This window comes from Schistosoma mansoni, chromosome 7 (assembly GCF_000237925.1).
Source record: "Schistosoma mansoni strain Puerto Rico chromosome 7, complete genome".
Taxonomy (NCBI): domain Eukaryota; kingdom Metazoa; phylum Platyhelminthes; class Trematoda; order Strigeidida; family Schistosomatidae; genus Schistosoma; species Schistosoma mansoni.
In genome coordinates this window covers 6,155,450-6,177,397 of record NC_031501.1, presented here as the reverse complement: position 1 = coordinate 6,177,397, position 21,948 = coordinate 6,155,450, and the positions used below count along the sequence as shown (strand labels likewise).

Here is a 21,948-nt window from a genome sequence, read left to right as displayed (position 1 = left end):
TGAATTATAGTGATGCATTGACCAACACTAATAATTAAAAATAAACATATATCTCTGTTCATTTTTTATTTTTACCCAACAATCTCTTCTCTTGCTCTCTTCTATCTTCTAATTGGCGACTGCGGGAGGTTCAGTACGTTAGAGTGCCACTGGTTGCATATCGCATTCTGCGTTAAACACGAAGAGAATGTGACAAGAATTTATCCAGGACGAGCTGACACTTTATTCTCTCAACTAGAAGTATAATGTATGTATATATTTTTGAAGAACTAAATGTGTTTTATTAATTCTCGCACTTTATCAAAGGAAGTAATATTTCATTGGTAGTCCAAGAAGACATAAACAGATTATAACGAATGGGCTACGTCGAAAATTCTGCCACTAAACGGTGAAAAAGAATTGGTCCCAACCACACAATCCTCAAAGCTGAGCATGAGATAACTGAGAAGGTGCGTTTTCAACAATTAACACGAAGAGAAGTTCAACAATGGGGTAGGCTAGAATGTTCAAATGATCGGACGGCACGGCACAACCTTGCAGGCATGGTCATTCTCGTGTAACTTACCTCTTTTATTCATACTAAATATATTGTTGTATCTACAGCCTAAATATGTTTTCCATCATATATTGATGATGATTACGATAGGGCGACTCAGTGTAGACAATGATGTGACTTTCACGTAAGATCTCATAGATTAGGTAGTCATATCATGACAAATCTACAATCTAAGTATTAGGTGCTAATAACGAAGTAGACCATAATACTGCAGGTTTAGTTGTTGGTTCGTCAATCTGTGTTCACACAAACACATACTGAAACCCGTCAATACTCTTCATGACTTCCGCTTAACGTGTGTCTATTGCATGGAGTCTACTCAGCTCATTGCTTCCAAAGTTTATTATTCAAGAACGCTTATTAGATTCTTATAGATAAACTTCAGTGATACTGAATCTTGATCATTATATTATCATTATTGTATAAAAAATGCATTATATCTAACCGTGATAATGGTATGCTAGTCTACAGTGATTGCATGCATAATGATTTGACAACGTGAAACCGTCGAAAAAAAATTCACCAGAGCTGTTCTCAGACATTCTGACATTATGAATAATCACCAACCTCTCTGGACCAGTCGAGTCTAATTAAACATTTTCCTTATCTACCGGCCTAGAAATGTCATTCCTTATTCTTCAGGATCCACCCCTTAGTACCTCATCTCATCATCCCACAATCTGTACAACGAGAGTATTCCTAAAACAGACTTGACATGAATCACAATCGGCAAATAACTTGATGAAGACAAATATGCCATATTGTCAGCATGCCAGCTTTCGTTTTCTTCAGCCAACAAGCATCAAAGACTTTCGAGTATCTACAGTGGTATTGGTTCCTAACCAAATGATCCTCGTAGCTGGAAGTATAATTACTGAGGAGACTTACATGTTACATGTTTATTGGACCATGGTTCACAAATAACCGAACACTTCCTCTACTCTCCAACTAGTCACATTATCTCTGCATTCAACTGAAGATACTTTTTTCGTAGTGTTCTGAATATACTTTTTTTCATAGTGTTCTTCTTTATTCGTCTTGGAATAATTTCCTTAAAATATACTCGTATGTTGGTGTTGTTACATTTTTCCGTTTTCGGGTTATCTTTATACAGTTTGCATCATTTCTACAGCCAAACTATTTCCCAAATCGTCGTTCGTCAAGTTGTCATAAATCAGATAGATTTCTCACTTTTTAAAATAGTCTTTTTAATAGTGTGTACGGATCATGAACATCATAAACAAACGTAGTGTGCATGGAACATGTATTTAAATCATTCAGTAGTGACTTTATGATCCCAGAAAATTGAGTGAGTCATCCAACTCGTACCCAACTTACCTATTTACGCTTGTTACTCCTCGTGGAGGTGCACAGGCCGCTCAGCAGTATTCTTCATACAACTCTGTCCTTGTACCCAAGAAACTCGGGAAGTAAATCCCAGAGAGGATGACCACACGTAATGTTAATGTCATCAAAACGTCTGGGTAATCGCTTTAGTTTGAATGGTGGTGATAAAACCACTTTCAGCATTCATCTTAAATCAGTCATGTTACCGTTAACTATTTTTTCTGTTCTTCCACGCTTTGAAGTCCTTAGTTAACTCTTTATAACTGCCCGTAATAGCTGAGTATTTTCTACAGCCCAGACACCAGTCGAAAGGACACCACAACGTGCTACTTAGGCCTAAAAATTTTGGTCTTCGAGAGCTGTTTGCTGACCCCATAAACCCTACTGAGACACACACATGATACACAAACCCATACGTAACTTTAGTAGTTGATCACATGAGTCAACTGAAGCTAGACCACCATGGAAACCATGGAAGCACTGGATAGCCGTTTCGTCCAATTGTGGGACTCCTCCTCAGTGCTCATCCACGATTCTGCCTCGTGAGATTCAAACCTATGGCCCATCGGTCTCGTGCACGAGCACTTTACCTCTAGACCACTGAGCGGCATCTAACGGTGTTACTGTCTAACTTCAACCGATCCACGAAATCGGACGACACATCCACCTTTTTTATCAGTGAGTTACTGTCTCACAACAAACCCGGTTGAACTCCATTGGTCACTGCTTCTCACTAGAACTCCAGAAAATACCTCCTGAATCCAGTCACTAGTGAGCTTATGTTGATTAATATCAGAAGGGGTTTTTGTGGATGTTATAGTAATTTCAGTAGTTGAGATCGTGTTTAGCTGCCAAAGTAGCTAGAACTAGTTAAGTTGAATGGTTAAACTACAGTTCATTGAAACGTCTTAGAATCACACTGGGACAAAAAGAAGCGAGTTCAAAGAATTCAAACTGTTTACTCAAGGCCGTCAAAAAGATATTGAATATCATATATTAAGTTTACCGCTGCCTTTAAAGATGAAGGTCGTTCGGCAACTCAAATCATGTCCAACTTTTCATGTTAGCGGACTTTGTACTCTGTGGCGCTTGAAAATACTTAATAGGACAATCGTCCACTGTCATGTTTTGACAGTACCAGCAAACCACTTTTTTTCAACACCTAGAAAAGATGTAACGTTTGATATGTTAATTGATACCATCTACAGAATCATATTAAAATATTCACAATTCCTAATTTAATTACAGCTTCGCGAATCACACTTACTCCGTTTATTGTTAAATCTATTTTTAGTAGTGATTTGAGCATGGCTTTAGGTCTTACTGTCGTTGCTGGCGTAACCGATGCAGTGAGATTTTGTTTGCTTTGTTTATATGGAACTTGTGAAGTTAGATGGGTCTATAGCCCGAAAAGTGTCAAACCAGGCCTCGAATGTTGGAAGTTTCTTGGACCCTCTTGCTGACAAACTACTTGTGACATCTTTGGTTTTGTCGTTGACAGTGATGGATTTTTTCCCAGGTAACAAGACGTTTATCAGCTGATATTCCACTAGTCAGCCTTGCTTGTCTCTTTATTTTCCGTGATTTAGGAATAGTTATCACAGTTTTGTTTATAATGTTCCGGAATTTCGGTACAGTAAGTCCCCACATTCTATATGCTTTCTTCAGCTTACGCCTAAGATATTCACCGAGAAAGTTGAAATGAATGCATCAAATATCAGTAAGGTATGTTTACTTATTATTATTACTTACAGTTAATTCGGTGGTATGAAATTCTCTCAGATTAGCTTGGTTTTATCTGTAGCTTAACTCAATATCCTGTTTAACGTTCTACTGCCCTTTACAATTTATTGCACACCTTTGAATGTTAGTTTGGTGTAGTTATCTCCATGAAGATATATTACGGTGCCTTTATGGTAACTTTGTCCTCATTTGCTTCTTAGTTATAATTAACGAGTACAGGGCTACAACGACAATAAGGTTAAGTTTCGTTCACTTAACCTAAAATTATACAAAAACTTCGAATCTCTCTAGTCCTTTCGTAGTTTTAAAATCCCTTTCGTTCACTTTGCTAATCGACCTTCAGTTTCTTAGATATGAATGGTCTTGACTAGTGTATTTTGTGAAATCCTGGCTTCCGTAATGATCTGAGGTTTAGCTTGAATTTGGGAACAATATACCGGATTAATCTGGTTACTTCCAAACCTGGTCGTTAATATATCGGCCAAATTCCTACCATTCTTTGGGTTTTTGAACTTAAACACCAACATCCGTTAAAATCAATTAACACTTTGCATTTTCACTTGTTCTTAGAGCGGTATAACTCATTTGGTTTTGCTCCTCAATATAACAAAAGTTTCACCGCTATTATGCTGGCTGTCTGAAGGAAACACCTTATTGCCGTCACGCCTCTGTACAGCCAGCAGTATGACTCCGCCCTTCGATCTTGGGTTTGCTGCTTTTCAATTGACCTGTTTGGCATGATAGGACCTTGAGGAACAATTGTTCCGGCCAATGTAGTTCGATTGGTTCATCACCATAGGCAAGCTCGACCACCACGTCAAGATAGCAGCAACCGTTGGGTCTTACGGTTAAGTTCCCCATAAAACAATGAAAACCTCTGTCTTGCTTAAATTTCTATCTGTTATGGAGTCCTATCAAATCATTGGTCATACATTTTTTAGGTCTTTTAATTTTCTTATCATTTATTACATCCAATAATTCTTACATTGACTTTATAGCTGAATACTCTTTGTCAATTATCAAGTATCATACTTAGCATGACATATCCTTTGTATGGACTCCCTAACTACGAATACCTAAAAGTTGTATGGTGAGTTAAAACGTCTTCAACATTTAAATATTTCCTTTTTATGGTTTATGAAGACTTATTTAATTTGATAATCAGTCATCCATAAATAGTGTGAAACCTGGCATATATGTGTTGTAGTCCACCATAAACCGACGCCTGTAAAACTTAAATGTGAGAGAGTACTAGGCAACTGTCTTTTCTAGTTCAAGACTCTTTAGCATTGTGTACCCACGGTCTCATAATACCGCGTTCAAGGTCTCGTAAAAATAACACCACTTGACTACTATGTTCTAATTCAGTGATCTACATTGCAATGCGCTTTAACATTCATCAAATGTCATAGATAGGCGTTACCTTATTCTGTACTCGATTACATTCACAGATCACGATCTGCCGTTAAGACTTCTGGGAAATTAGGTTACGATTTAGCACTCCAATTGAATGAAATTCCATAAATATAAGTTTGAAGATACATTTTGACATAAACTAACAAGTTATTTGTTTTCCATTTTTCGAAGTATATGATCTAATCATTTTTATATATGTTTTGGCCAGTTTATGTACTAATTTGACACTAATCGGCAACAGTTAAACATGTGAAAACTGGAAAAAATCCAAACCTGATGGTTTTATGATAAAAGGTTAAAATGTAAGTTCTGCATTTTAAACCACACAGACTGAAAGATCTAGGAAAACATTTTCCGAACTTATCTCGTCAATATATTCTTAATGAAGCAGGCTCGACAAATAAAATAAGGTCAAGGACAATACAAATGGAACGTACAGGATATCTGGTATTTGAGAAAAAATGTATATATCGTAGGTTGTTTTACCAACTACATATTTAAAAAATTAAAGTACCAGTAGGGCCGCCAAGTGTCCTGGTACGGCCGAGAGTGGTGAGAGTTAGCTCTCCCTTTCGAAATGCTTTCACATGGCCGCCTGCATACAACCACTACCAGGGAAGTCCTACTCACTACCTTCTCGAGATAGGGGTGTTGTTTACGAAATTGAGAAGACGAAAAGCGAATGTTCGGCATGCTAACCGGGTTGATGGACACAAAGAGTACACCTAGGGGAGTTGGGAAACCCTGATTGCAAACCAATGGTGCACATGGGCTCCGGGTGTGGTCCCTTAAGAAAACCACCTGCTTCGGTCTGGGCACCCGGACAGTATTTCAGCCCTCACACAAATCGAATGGTTTATGTGACGCGTATCTATTTGGTGCCTCTTTGCACCAATGCTTATGTGTTTAAATAAATAATAACCAGTAGAGCAGTAATGAAAGTTCTTTAATATTTTTTTCCGCAGCTGTATCTTTTTTTATCTCTCAAATTGAGCTCTACAATTCTGTTTTGTCTATCAAAAACTGTTTTAATACATAGTTTTCTAAAGAAGTGTAAATCTGCCTCTCAGAAAATCTTTATTTGTGATTTTATCCTAATTTCTCATATGGTAGTCTTATGCAAAATCACTTCAAGCAGCTACTGTTACTAGTATTGGGTATTTCACCAAAATTAATGGCGTATAAACCATAACCATTATTAGTGTTGGGATGACCCTGCATTTTTCTCGCAAGCGACATAACAAGCTCAGGGGTCGTCAAGGTGCATTTCAATTAATTAGAAGTTATGTGAAGTTATGTTACTAAAATAACGAGAATGGAAAAGTCACATGTGGAGATCCTGATTGGCTGATTGATACACTGCTACTATGTTTAGCAGTGTTCTAGAACTTTCAGTAAAACTCAAAGACTCTTAAATTACTATAAAATCCCTATATTTTCTGTACATAAATGAACCCTGTAGTAAAGTGCTTCCCTCACACTTTGTGCCTTTCCTCTGGTCTTCAAGTGGGTGTATAGTTCTAGCTCGGGGGTACGGAACTAGCTTAGGGAAGCGAATATGACCTTCACAATCGGTCAGACGTAACAATTAGATAAAATGTGTTGCTAAGAGAAAGCAATACAGCTATCACAGTTGGTAGTTTTAAGAGCGCTAGTGATCATGTATCTCTTCATGTTACTCTATCAACCTATAAAAAACCTATTTGTAACAAAAACAGTTAGAATTGAGAAGCTTTGCAAACGTAATTTTAGATAAATTAACCTCTGAAGAGTTTCATATAAAAAGTAGGTGCAACCAGTACACTACAATTTTTTTATTTGATATCTCTGGCTCATAATAACCGGCAAATCTTGTTTTGATAATCATATCCCAGTAACAAATATAAAGCTATTCCGGAAATGCATTATTTCTCCTGCAATCATATTTTCTATCGAATCTTTCTACTGCCAATTATATTACTACTGTCCCTGTTACACTGGTATTCCTTTGGGTAATTTCATTTGTTTTGCTTGTGCGGCATAGCAACTTGAAACGATCCACATTTGTGATGTCTATAGATCCCTGAGCGATATCACTGTCTAAATTCACCAATTGAAATTCCGATTACAATTTTTCTACCTCGCGTTTATTATTCCATCTATAACATGGAGTCTTAGACTTGATTAAGTGTACGTTGTAACTGGAAAAAGTAACATTGGGTTATCGTAAGCTACACTCCTATTCGTCTGCCTCTCTGCAAGAATTTCTGTATCGCTGACCTTGGATCTGAATAAAAGCCAGCACTTGAGCTTTTATTATTATATTTCAATCACCCAACCCAGCCATCCAACATCTCAGACACTCATTAGGATATGTACATGAAGTATTAGTCTTCACAGCACATCTAATAGTGACTGTGGATTAACTGTGTATTTAATCTATGTATTTTCTCCACAAGAATATTTAAACCATAAATAGTACTTGCTCACAGTTGTATAAACTATTTCAGTCGTATCAAAATTTATTTTGATAGTCCGACAATGTCAGTAAATATAGGTGTCCACTACTTAATTATGAATTTAAATGTGAATACAGACTATTTCTTCATTTTTACTGGATTTACTGAATACTAACACTCATAGTATTTAGTTAAGCTGAATGTACACCTTGTTCTATACTGTGTGTTTTCACTAGTATACTGACCACGTATTGGCAATGAATAAATCAACGTACTTAATGTCGCTATCCTTCAGCTTAGCTTTCTGTAACTGTTTTCTTAACTAATACGGTTATGTAAGGATCATTATTTTTAACCATTGCTTGTTATATTGATTAATAAGGTCTTGGAGACAAGCAATATGTTCCTTTATTAACGATTTAATATTTATTTATAATTGTCTAACTTTGAAAATCTACTCATTAAAAATAATTTATATATTGAACTACCTTTTCATTAACCAAGTCAGTATTACATTTGATCGAGTTAAAATACTATTCCAATTTTATGATGGGCACATTTAATTTATGGTTAAATTGCGAATTAATTGAAGTGGAAATTATACCGTTGAACCCCGACCCAGTGGCCCTAACGGTTAAGTGTCTGCTGCGAGACCTGTGGTTCCTAGGTTAGATCCCTGATGAAGTTGCAGTTGTGTACTACTGAGGGGTCTTATACTATGACTAGACACCTGTCTAGTGTTCCTTGACTTCCAGTGATATCCCAACTGAGATTAACCTATGACTAATACAAACCAATCTTCATAAAACTCTTTCAATTAAATTAAACCTTTGAAAAGATATCACATTAGTTAGCATAGACACTCTATTACATTGCTCATTTTATGTATCATACTACCATTGTTTTTTTTCAAAATCTATAAATCATTTTTCTTCCTAGGCTTCTATCAGCTGGAACCACTATTGGATCTGGTTTAGGATATTTAAAAAGTTTGCCAGAATGGCGGAAACAGATGGCTGAAATCTCCAAAAATAGATAGATAAACTATTTTACTTTGTACATGTTTTTGTAATGAACAATTTATATCCGATTGTATATCCTTCAACGAAATGGTTGTCTCATTATGAACACTTTATGTATATATGAAAAGTAACCCTTTTGAATGAATACTGATGCTGTATATGACAATTATCAATAATTTGTAACTTTATTTTCTGCATAAATGTAAGACATCTGCAAGTAAACATATTTATTATATCGTATGAGTGCGTGCCCTGCTTATATATGACGTGTTGATCCCCGCCAATTGAACAGCAGTGAATTTATCGATCGGACCAAATGACACACCAAAACTACCAGCAGTCTAGAGCACTAGTCGGTCCTGTTATCTGCCTAGCCCAGCCAGTTAAGTCCAAAACGCCAATAACAGCCTCTGCAATATGGATCATTATTCTCAAACATACTGGTTTTATATACCAAACAAACTGACCACATCGTACCGTAAAATATAAAATAAAATCTGTACAAGATTTGACCAAATGTGGCTGTGAATAGGTGGAACAGTAATTGATAGACTGGGCATAACTCAGGAATGGTGAATCGTATAATAATAGTCTATAGGTCAAAATAAAGCTCATAATAAAGGGAACATGAATATGAATAGTTTAGTTACTTAACAATTATACAATAGGAAATATCCATATCATATTAGTCCATAAATAGTTCTCAAAGTTACCATTCATAAATCTCTACGGGATATAACAATATTATTAATCAATAAATCTTAATATAACCCAAAAGAATGATCTCATGTTATTTAAAAGTCAAGTTGTCACCTTTATATAAAAATAATTTCATGAATAGAGAAATGAGAAGACAAATTTTGTGAGATAGTACCATTTCGTGCTTTCTCGTCAGTCACATACAAGCAACATGTTATTCGTGTAAATACAGATTGACTCGTGTATTGACAAAATAAACCAATACAAAGAAACTTGCACACATTTCATACCACTTATTGAACAACTATCCATCATTTGCCATATCAAACTAATAAACTTCTGCAAAGGTATATTAGAGAGAACGGCGAACCGAACATGGACGAAACTCAACCGGTCGCTATCAAAGACCCGAACGATTTCAGAATTTCCAGAAAATCTCACAGAACGTGTTCAAAACTTATCTAACTTCAATCTTGACAAGGTTCGCCTAGAAGCTCTTTCAATGGGACTAAACTACAAAGTACCACCGAAAAGAATCGACAAGAATTTGGTGGACGCCAATTTCGAAAACCTCTACAGCCAGTTCTCAAACTTGACTCCAACATCAGCTGAGAATGAGGTATGGTTCAAAGCCAAATTAGTTGACATATCCCAGCAATTTGCAAACACTCCAATCAACCAAAAATCTTGTCTAACGAATGAGCACAGGGAAGCATTGAAGGAACTTAAGAACAATTCCACAATAACAATCTCCAAACCAGACAAAGGTTCCGGTGTTGTAATCATGAATAAGGAGGACTACATAACCAAAATGAACGTGATCCTCTCAGACTCTGCTAAATTTAAATCAGATTCACAGATCGATAACGTGAAGTTGGTCGAAAAACAAATATGCCGAGAACTACATCTACTCATGCTTCACGGTTTTATCACCGAGGCCCATTATAAAATGCTCAAGCCCATTGGTACATGCACACCAGAAATGTATGGCTTACCGAAACTGCATAAGCCTGGAACACCTATGAGACCAATTTTGTCCATGATAAATTCACCATACCATAAGCTAGCAAAGTGGTTGAAAGGAATTTTGGATCCTGTTTGTAAACAACTGTCGACACATACTGTCATTGATTCCTTTGAACTTCTCCCAACCTTGGAACACTTGAATATTTCTAATAGTCGGATGTATTCTTTCGATTTAAACTCTTTGTTCACAAATGTACCTCTCCCATAAACTGTGGAATTTATTTGTGATTTCATAACTTCACACAACATAAGAATACCCATTCCTACTACCTATCTTCGAGATCTAATTTTGCTGTGCACAAAGAATATAAAATTCTATTTCCAAGGTAAAGCATATATGCAAATCGATGGAGTGGCTATGGGAAGCCCTCTCGGACCTGTTTTAGCAAACATATTCATGGGAATGATAGAAAGGCAAGTGAGTCACTTCATTGATGGTATTACACTTTACAAACGATATGTCGACGATATTCTTGTCATATTACCACAGTCTACAGATATTGATCAAGTCAATGATTTATTTAATGCAATTCACCCGAATCTGAAAGTCACTTATGAGGAAGAAAACAATAATGAACTAGCTTTCCTCGACATCTTGCTCCATCGCCGTCCAGACGGATCGATCAGACGCAGAGTACATCGCAAACCCACCTGGTCGGGACAGTACCTCCACTTCACTAGTTTCTGCCCCATACAATATAAACGTTCTATTGTCAAAACTTTATTCGCTCGGGCAAGTAGAATCTGCACTGTAGATACATTGGACGACGAATTTAAGTTTATTACTGAGACACTTAAATTAAACGGATATCCTGAAACGTTTATTGGTCATCAGAACACAAATACGACGAAACTGATAGCAACGGATGTGCCCAAGAAACCAGTATACCTACAGTTACCTTTCAAGGGTGATCATTGCATGAAAATTACAACCAAACAGACTGCAGCTGCAATAAAAAAGACCTTCAATGCAGCTAATCTGAGACTTATCACAACAACTCAATCGATCTCAGTTAACCCTATCAAGTCTCCAAGACCGATTCAGTCCAAATCCCACTGTATTTACCAATTCACATGTAACTGCGGAGAAAGTTACTTTGGTAGGACAGATCGCCGATTGGAGGACAGGATAGGGGAACATATTCCAAGATGGTTAATCATATCCATGATTCATCCACCTAGCCCGTCATCTCAAGATCGATCAAGAAACCCAGCCTCGTCCATTGCAAAACATCTAATGATGAGTGGTCATCAAATTGACCCAAAATCAGCCTTTAGAATTGTGACATGTCATCAAAACCCACACACACTCAAACTACTCGTAGCTATCTTGATTGATCGGAAAAGTCCAACTTTATATGTTCAAAAACAACTGTACGTTGACCTTTGTTTACCATGGTTCTAGTGAGTGAATGTCATGCTAAATAAGAAATTTTGACCTTATCTTCAAAACTGTATTTACACGAATAACATGTTGCTTGTATGTGACTGACGAGAAAGCACGAAATGGTACTATCTCACAAAATTTGTCTTCTCATTTCTCTGTTCAAATTTATCAAAGGGAACCATTGTTTTGAATTTCATGAATATGTGACTGTAACCTGTTCTCTTTCAACTCAATGATTCAACGTTAATATACACTTACTGTAAGACCTAAAAGTCCCGAGTTCTATTTCTCAGTCATCGGTATGTGTTGTTAAGCAATTCTTATACTAGTGTGAAACAGTTGTCGAATGCTCATTAGATTTTACTGCAAATCAATTATTTTGTATATACATAAAGTTGAATAAACAGGCTAACAAAAAATGTAAAGTGTATCAAATTTACAGAAAAGTACATTGTAGCGAGAGTCTGTAGCTGTTTCATTAGGTGAAAAATGATCATAAGTTTATTTTTTTTAACAACAAATGAATAGAAGTAACTACTCTGTCCAGAAAAAAAACATACCAAAGTCGCAGAAACTTTATTTTCAAAGTATGCGTGGCATCAAATTTACCTCCTTTCAAAATAATGCCCTCATTTGTAGCCATTCATTTTTGTTAAATACGTTTCCAATATCTAAATTAAGTCAAACTGGGTGAAGATCCAAGTACAGTTGGTTAGCTATTCTCTTATCTATTGGTAACAGCATCTGTTGCTCAGTTCAACGAGTATTTATTGAAGAAACTAAAACGGAGATTTCATGCGATTAGATCAAACTGTAGTTACTAGAATAATGCTAGGGTGACAGTTGTCCTTGCAGCGTAGGTTCAGCATTGTGGAAGAAAGAAGTTTGTTGATCTATTACTATCATTTGATTTAATGATATACTACTGTTAAAATCTAATCTAAGATTCTTTAAAGGGTGCTGGTGAAAAACAGTCACAAGCTTGTATTTCTTTGCATCCATCTTTGTGAGGACCTGAGGGTTCGTAAACGACGTTGATATTGAGTTAACTGGATTATTATAGTATAAGTCTTATAAATCGCAATGTAGTCAGATAGAAGTAGATTTTATAAAAGGAAATCCTTTGGCCTCCGTTATTTCGTATGAAATAATCTAATTTAAAGTGTGACCGAACAATTACTCTTCGAAGAGGAAAAATAAATTGTTGTTGATATTATTTTCAAGGTATGAATGAATTCGTAATCATAACGACTTGTATCTTCTATTGTAATTTGTTGAATGGAAGCCCCCAAATGCCCTGGTACGGCCGAGAGTGAGGAGAGTCCGCTCTCCCTCTTGGAATGCTCTCACATGGCCACGCGTATATAGCCTCTGACAGGGAAGTCCTACTCACTGCCTTCTCGTGGCGGGGGTGTTGTTTACGAAATTGAGAGTACGAAAAGCGAATGTCTGGTGCTTTAACCGGGTTGGTGGACAAGAAAAGTTCGCCTAGGGGAGTTGGGAAACCCCGATTCCAAACTAATGCTGCACATGGGCTCCAGTATCCTGAAGCAACTTTTGGTCATCGGCTACCATGGGACTGCATCTCACGATGCTCCATTGCCTTGTGGGTCAGACCCTTAGCTTGAAGGTCAGGGGTGTGATCCCCTAAGGAAACCATCTGCTTCAGTTTGGGCACCTGTGCAGTATCACAGCCCTCACACAAATGAAATTTGTGTGGCTCATATATATCTGGTGCCCTCTTGTACCAATATTTATGTGTTTAAATAAAATAAAATAGATGAATGAAAGCTGTTATGATCAAGAAATCAATCTAAGTAACTAATCTTTCCAATCATGTATTCTAGTGAATAAATCACTCTTATCTGACTATTTCCCAATATCTTATTGTTGAGTCATGTCTTTACAGTTCATTCAGTTCGCATCTGCTTATCCTATTCAGAATTTAGCATTTTCACTAGCTTTTTTGGTTTTGATTCATTGGGCTAATCAGAAATCGACCAAATGGTAAGTTCATATGATTGGCTGAAAAATAACTTTCATTCATAAGGAACAAATCATACACCATTGGTGGCCTTAGTCTCTCCTCTCGAGTAGTTGTTTATTGGACTCGTGAATAATAAAATCGCTTATCAGTACCAACTATAAAATACTACATATCACAACAGGTTGCCTTCATTTCTATATCGAGTATAAAAATATCCGAAGAGCTAAGTTCTCATGCCCAGAATATTAATAATGGGCTTATATGGTTCACTGTTAATTAGACATTGGACATTTCTCATCCTAGAGATTAAAAGCTATCCTTAGAAAATCATATTATAATTACAAATCTTTAGTTGACTATCTTCAAGCAAACAGAAAGGATTAAGTTTGAAGAAATATCGACGACATTCCTCAGGAAAACTTCCTGCCTTTTTTACCAATCCGTGGAAAATGTCTCTGAGTTAGTACCCTAACCTTCTCTTGAATTAACATCAAATTGTCTTATTTTCCCATGGATTAAGACTAGCCGTTATTCTTTTCTCCTAGATCTCTCCAGTGAGGAGGAACAAACTTACTTAAAATTAACATAATCCTTTCGTTTATTTCCCCTTTTTTTGTTTTATTGGGTCCTGGTGTTTCGCAGTTTAAAAGGTTCACTATCGGTCCTAATCGAATCTGTTAAGATTACTTGTGAACAAGAGGTTACCATCAGCCTTTCTACGTATAGCCTACTGAAAGTGTAGTTAGTTATGGATTTGTCTAATGCGTAGAGTACAAGACCAATTTTTGACAGGAGGATGGTTGGTGATTTGTTATGGCGAATTGTGCAATGATAAATAAATAAGTTGATTTTTAGTTTTAAAGCAGTTGCTGCTCACCAGCAAACTAAGTGAATTTTATATATTTTATAGTGGCACGGAATATAAGTCAATAAATGGATGGTTGCAGACAGTATAGACCAATAGGTTACAACGTTGACTAGTTTACAATTGCAAACGGTTTTTAGGAGTTTAAATATCTGTGACAGAAGACATTGTTCATTCCTTTCGGAATTTATACTACAGTAAATTTATTCCATATGAACTGTGATGAAAACCTTCAGATAAATGAATCGAGGGAACCTGATCCGTTTCCAGTTGGTTTTGATTCGAAGTCCACATCAATTGAGGAATCATTTTAAGGTGAAATATGACGAACAAACTTCAACGTTTATTGAAAATCAACTGCCTCATATACTAATAGATAACTGATGGTTATATGTCGTATTTGTATGAATTAATGATTCCTTTGTACTTGATGATTGCCTAATTTCGAATTCCAAGTACAATACGTTTGTTCGTGCTCATCTAGGTAGTCTTGATCTAAATTGCGTTATTTCTGGGATTCCTAGTGTGTATAATAATTCAAATACTCCTAATTATTACACTATAGTACATTATACTACATTGTCACTCGACATAAGGAACATATTCAACGATCTAATTTCAGTGCTTACTATATGACCTTGAAGGTTGATTGTTGAAGAATACAACTAAATAGTTATACATAGTTTGTCACTTTTACTGACGGTTTATTCGTTTTCAGCTCACAACCATGTATTAAGTTTCTAATTTATTTGTAGTTGATATTTATTAATTTATGCTAATATATCTAACTTCTAAATGCTCACTCTGAAGATATGTCAACACTGTTATCGTCATCAAGTATTCTGACGCTGACTGGCCCACACACTTTCTTTCTTCCCCAGTTTGCTTAACCAAAACATAAAAAGCCAACCAACTTAGCTTCCACAATTCTCCGTCCTTTTTTGTTACAACGTTAAGCAGTCCCCTAGTTTTAAGCGTCTATATTCCCATTTAGTCGCAAATAGTTCAGTTTTCATTTTTTGAGACGTTTATATTCAGTACAGTAACTCTAGTTTGTATTATTATATCTGTTTACTGATTAGTTTACTCTGTCCCATCCAATATGAAGCATTTTCATCCACAAATAACACTTCTAACAACTATGATAACTAAACTAAATGAGAGTTATTTCACAGTTATTGTTTATCGATCAGTGCTGACAGTCGTAAAGTTGACGTTCATTATATTCCGTTCAAAGTAACGAACACTGAAATAACATAGGATTCTTTGAATCCTATTTATGCTCGTGGACATTTCTGTCCAAAAGTAACCAGGAATACAATCCTAATATTAACCAAATGACATCTAATGGGAAAATAGTTCTCTATACCTTTTAATAGATGAACTACGAAATTATAACACACATCTCATTGGAAGTACTACGCTAAGATAATTTATTAGCATGGTATACCTGTGAAATTATACAGTTTCAAGATAGTTTACATCACTTTAGCTGAACAATTAATGAAAGCTAGGAATTACTAAAGACTACTGTGTCGTCCTTTTGTATAGGTTTCCTTAAAAATGCCTACCCATTACCCTCCTTAACAGGAATCAAAACGAGGAATTTTTTAATGACTGCATAGCATTCAAGACATTAAGTTGCTATTCCAAAATTCACATTTTCAACTTCAGTCAATCCACAATATATATATGACTATTAAGTAACTGGATAATACATATTTATATTATTCTTATTATAAGCTTTCATTTGACCTTTTGGCTACTATTAAACGATTCACTATTTTTAAGCTATTCCCAGTCTACTAGTTACGATCTTTCACACTCGTAGCCACTTTTGGCTTGATCTTGTATGATTGTTATTTTCTATTTTATGGTATTATGCGGTCTGATTTACGTGTATATAAACTGTATATGTCTGAAATATACGATTCACACAGAGGTGGCTGATATTTTCGAGAAGCTACTACACAGAGGACCAATAAGAACGCAGAGTTGACTCAAGGCTGGTCATGCTGATCAACGCGTCATTGGTTCATCATATAGCCAGCGTCACAGAAGTCGGTGTTCTAATTGGCAATTTTGTCACATGATATTTGACGGGTTATAGGACATAACAAGATGAATAGTGGTTATCAATGAAATTCATGACGTGTGTTTCGTTTTGTTTGGGATACATCAGCTAAATGCGTCTGAATCCCAGAGTTGAACTTCATTCCGGGACCAGACTCAGTACCTTTTGCTTCTAACACTTTCGTGTTATCCATTTAGTCATTGAGTCAAGTAGCCACTGGTTTGTGCAATTGGATGAATTTTAATCCACATGTATTGGTTATTTGAATCTTCCCATTCATATTTAAGGTTGAAAAAACGGCAATATGAAGGCACTCTGTACAAAATCCACACACGGCAGAGAAGGGACTGGTCAATTGCAGTCCTAAACATCATTGATAATATTCAGATAACCAATAAGTATCATCTTTTCCTAACGTTAAGAACCACATGATGGTATTTTAATCAATAAATTTTAATAATAAAACAATAAAAGATGTGGAGTATGTATCTGATTTACACAAGGTAATAATTATTGGAATGTTCATCATTTTTTATGATAATTACATGAATAATCAATAATGTGAATCTTATTATTTATATATATTTTTTCTTACTACTAGTATTGATATAAGTAGTTTTATTCAAAAATGACTAGACAAATAATTATCTGTGTACATATAATTTATAATGAATTATTGTATACAGAAATGATAATACTAGTACCTTGATTAAACTCAATTATTGGAGAGGAAACAATATAATGATAATGAAGAGAAGGAGTGAGATGTAGAAGTAGAGGAATATATAAGTGAATTAATATGATGATGATGCATTATGTGTTTTATTATTATTATATCATCATTAGTGCTTATCGCTTTACTATTCACATGATTGTACACATATAAATCATTTAAAGGTCCACTTAAATTTGATTCATCATTATTAGTTAAATTAAAGAAACTTGAAAAATTTCTCATTTGTTTTATGAATTGCGGATTTAAAGTTGAATTCATTATTAAATTCATTGTAGTATTAACAGTGTTAGAAAAAGAAGAAGTCGTTTCAATATCAGTTACGTTAGTAATTGTCATAGCCACTGTTAGTGTTGTTGTTGTTGTTGGAGATGATGGCGGTGATCCTGTTGTACCTGATGCATTAGGTGCAGTTTGAGTTTCAGTTGCAGAACGTATTATATAAGCAAATATCAAACCCAATATAGTCAATATAGCTCCCATTGTAACTATACGAGCTAAACGATGATTTTCAATAAGATTTGAATAAGCTTCATCTTCATCATCTGAATTTGTACAACATGTACAACATAACAAATCAACTAGGATAGATCGATCAACTGTAGTTGTTGTTGGTGACATTGTATTATTATTATTACTGGTTAAAATAGTATTTGGATTATTAGATTTATTATAATGAACATTTGACAATGTACCAATTGAACCACTAGTTCTATGTTGATTTTGATTACCACCAATTATTGTATTAAAAATACCACGATCCATTAAACGTTGACTTGAAACACTACTTCGTATACCTATTGTATTATTATTATTATTATTATCATCATTATAACTTAAATCTTTATGATGTTGTATAAAACTTGATCGAGATGGTTTCTTATGAATCTCTGCATCAGAATTAAAAATATCATTATTATCATAATTGGTACTATTATTATTATTATTTGTATTATGTTTAGAAATAATCTGTTTCAATCGTTTCCCCGATGGTATTCTTGTATTTAAACGAAAGTTAGGTGAATAACCTTCATCAAGATATTCAGTTGATGTTTCTTGTGTAAATCCTAAATTATTACTAATCTGTGAAAATATCATTGCAAGTGATTTACGTGGATTAGCTAGAAGTGATGAATTTCGACGTTTTTCAATAGATATTTGTCGTGGAAATGGTTGCCAATGTTGTTGTTGATGATGTACTTGAAAAATTGTTTCTTCATTATTTACTATATCGGATTGTGATAAATTAGAATTAGAATATTGTTCATTTGTTGATTGAAATTTTATTGGTATCTTATCGTTGTTTATATTACAATCTGTATGAAGTGTCTTTTCATTGACATTATGTTTGTTTGAAGTGTTTTCATGAATGTAATAGTCCTTTTTTTCTAGTTGATCATATCCACTATCCTAAAATGTTGAAAAAATAAACAAATATACTCAAGTGTAAGGATGATTGACTGTTTAAAGACTTACAACAAATCCATATGTTTGTAAGCAAAGATGGGTAGTGGCTAGCGGTGGAATCCAGGACGCACGTTTCGTCCTACTTGGGACTCGTCAGCTGGATGTGCCTGCATCTCAGAGTTGATGTTCACTCTGGGACTCGAACGCAGTACCTTTCGCTTCAAACGCCATCGCGTTATCTACTCGGACACTGAGTCCTCATAGCCACTTGCTTGTGCGATGGGGTCCCAAATAGGACGAAACGCGCATCCTGGATTCCACTGCTAGCCACTATCCAACTTTGCTTACAATCCTTGTGAATTAAGGCAATATCGAGGCAATACGCACAGTATACACATATACCAATTAGAGACTGACCACTTTCAGTCCTAAACATCGATGGAAAGATTCAAACAAACAATACTAAATGAAGATCCAAATGTTTCTTTCGTAAATTGGTTTATGCATAACCGATTCACTTTTGTATTGTTTTAATCATCAGTGAGTAATATCAGTTTAAGAAATACTGAATACCCGAAACTATAGAACTCCTACACTCAGTCTTAATTCAGAGTCTAAGGTGATATATTTGATCTTGTGGGGGTTTGTATTTTATTGTTCACATTAAGAATTAAATTTGATCAATCTGAATATAACACTGGTATTCTCAGCTATGACTGCCTGATTCGGAAAAATCAACTTAAATCCAAGTATATTCGGCTAGTAAGTTAATGAGGCGTGCTTTCCAAATCCAACTACTGCCCATTATTCAAAATACATTTGATGTTATTTTAAAACATCTTAATTACATATCTTCTTTGTCTTTGTCAAATTTAAATATATAAACTTATGATTGTATGATCAAGAAAGCACTTCAAAAATTATAAGGTCTATTTGTCAACTTGACATTTTTATCTTAAACAACTCTGAGTAATGTTGCTTCAGTTACCACTAATAAGTCAACGTTATTAAAAAATTGCTCCTTTTTCATCTACATTATTTCTCATCAGCAGTATGAGTTATTATTTCAGTGTGGAGTGGTTGCGATTCTCTATGTATTAACAACACATAAACTGGATTACATTGCTTTTCAGATCATCAACAGTCTGATTTTCAAAATACTATACTACAGGGAGGGATAATTCGATAAGTAAAATATATGTTTTTGGTTGGGATCATAAACCGATTGATGTTAGACCACCATCGGAATCCTGGAAGCACTGTAAGGGACTCCTCAGAAGTGCGATCGCGTTTGCGGGATTAAAACCCAGAGTCTTCGGTCTCTCGCGCGAACTCCGAGAGTGAAGACGGTCCGCTCTCCCTCTCGAAACGCTCTCAAATGGCCACGCGTATATAGCCTCTGCCAGCGAAGTCCTACTCACTGCCTTCTCGTATCAAGGGTGTTATTTACGAAATTGAGAGGAAGAAAAGCGAATGTCCGGCGCTTTAAACGGGTTGATGACACGGAGAGTCCACCTAGGGGAGTTGGGAAACCCTGATTCCAAGCCAATGGTGCACATGAGCTGGCTCCAGTATCCTGAGGGAACAAGTGGCATGTGAAACTAATGTCGGTCACCTGCTACCATGGAACTGCATATCCTCACGATGCTCCACTGCCTTGTGGATCAGACCTTTAGGTCGAAAACCCTGAGTGTTGTTCCCTAAGGAAACCACCTGCTTCAGTTTGGGCACCTGTGCAGTATCACAGCCCTTTCACAAATGAAATGAGATTTGTGTGGCGCATATATATATGGTGCCCGCTTGTACCAATATTTATGTATTTAAATAATAATTATAATAATCATTCAAAAGAAGCATTAGTTATCTTTAGCTCCGAGATACATCCTATTGATAATATTTTTGAAAAAATCTTGAAGCCCCATCGTTCCACCCTTCATCAATTATCATTCGAATTTGGAAATTATAATCACAGAAAAGAGAAGATTAAGCAGGACTTACCTTTTTCAATGGTGATTGTTTTAAATTCTCTAAATTTGCCATTATTTCCTCCCATTGAACATTGTTCTCATCCGCATCTTTATTTGTATCGTCGTCGTCGTCATCATCATCATCATCATCATCGTCTGTTATGACACCCCAACCAGGAAATCTATCAGATAAACTTAATTTAAGTTTATCTACAGGCTTTTTTTCATTATTTGTTAATTTTGTTTTATTATCAGATTCGTTAGTGGATTGGTTATTTTGAGTGTTACATATTTCAAATGTACTACTTACATTATTATTATCATTAGTAGTACTATTAGTAGTGGTTGTGGTAGTACTAGTCTGTTTATTAACTGGTTCAATAAAAGCAACTCTTGGTTTCAAATTTTTACTTGAAATTTCATTGACTATAACACATTCTGTTGAAGGATTTGCTGAAGTTACTGTAGAATATGACGATATCACTGTGTCAATCGATTTTTTCATTGATTCATTAGATGATACTATGTTCAATTTTGATTCTATTGTTTTTCGTGATGGTAAAACGATTAATCTATCTGAGGATGAACCTTTGTCAATTGTACTGGTGTAAATACTACTATTATTATTTCTCATTTGATTGGTAGTAGTAGTAGTATCAATAGTAGAATCTGTAGTAATATACAAGTTGTTGGTGTTGAAACTTCTAGATATATTTTGCAAATTAATGTGCTGTTGATCATTTGACGATTTTGATAAATAAGAGTCATTTGATGACTTCTTACTATTAACTGTAGTATTCGTAGATTTAAAGTCAGGACATTTAATTGCAGTTATCACAGGTTCTTGGATGGATAATAAAGACGGTGAAGAACAACTACTATCCTGTTTAATATTGATTTCTTTTTGTTGAGTTAACGCTGATGTGAATGATTGTTGTTGGAGATTATGTTTAAGAGGGTGATGTTGATGATGACGATGATAATGATTTGTCGAAAGTGGTGGGGGAATACGTACAAACGGGGGTGGTTTGGCACGAATTTGTGAATCCAGTGCAGAAAACGGTAGTTTTACACCAAGCTGAATATTTAAAAAAAATTAGGAAACATTCTTGAGTATCCTTAAAATGACTGTAATAATGTTAAATGACCTAAGCAACCATTAGGTTCCTCACTGATTACTGATATGCTTGCTAACTGGTGATAACCAGCATGACAAGTTAATACACATCTTTATACCAAGTTCATCTGACCAACTAACATCGAGAAAAATACACACAAAGA

The 21,948-nt window shown here is 35.4% G+C and overlaps 2 protein-coding genes across 2 annotated transcripts; one reads left to right on the top strand and one right to left on the bottom strand.

The window, feature by feature from the left end:
* The first annotated feature begins 2,913 nt into the window (after nt 1–2,913).
* On the top strand, nt 2,914–8,741 carry Smp_033210 (hypothetical protein). The gene is made up of 7 exons (XM_018798711.1): nt 2,914–3,076; nt 3,112–3,252; nt 3,297–3,422; nt 3,457–3,539; nt 3,572–3,628; nt 4,645–4,736; nt 8,440–8,741. Exons 3-7 carry the CDS (start codon nt 3,407–3,409, stop codon nt 8,537–8,539), a joined length of 348 nt encoding a protein of 115 aa, XP_018653625.1. The 5' UTR covers nt 2,914–3,076; nt 3,112–3,252; nt 3,297–3,406; the 3' UTR covers nt 8,540–8,741.
* A 7,168-nt stretch (nt 8,742–15,909) lies between these two features.
* Nucleotides 15,910–20,740, bottom strand: Smp_033200 (hypothetical protein; the record flags this gene model as incomplete). Its single annotated transcript, XM_018798710.1, has 4 exons — nt 15,910–15,936; nt 17,618–18,090; nt 18,322–18,586; nt 20,699–20,740. 4 exons carry the CDS (start codon nt 20,738–20,740, stop codon nt 15,910–15,912), a joined length of 807 nt encoding a protein of 268 aa, XP_018653624.1.
* Nucleotides 20,741–21,948: the final 1,208 nt, after the last annotated feature.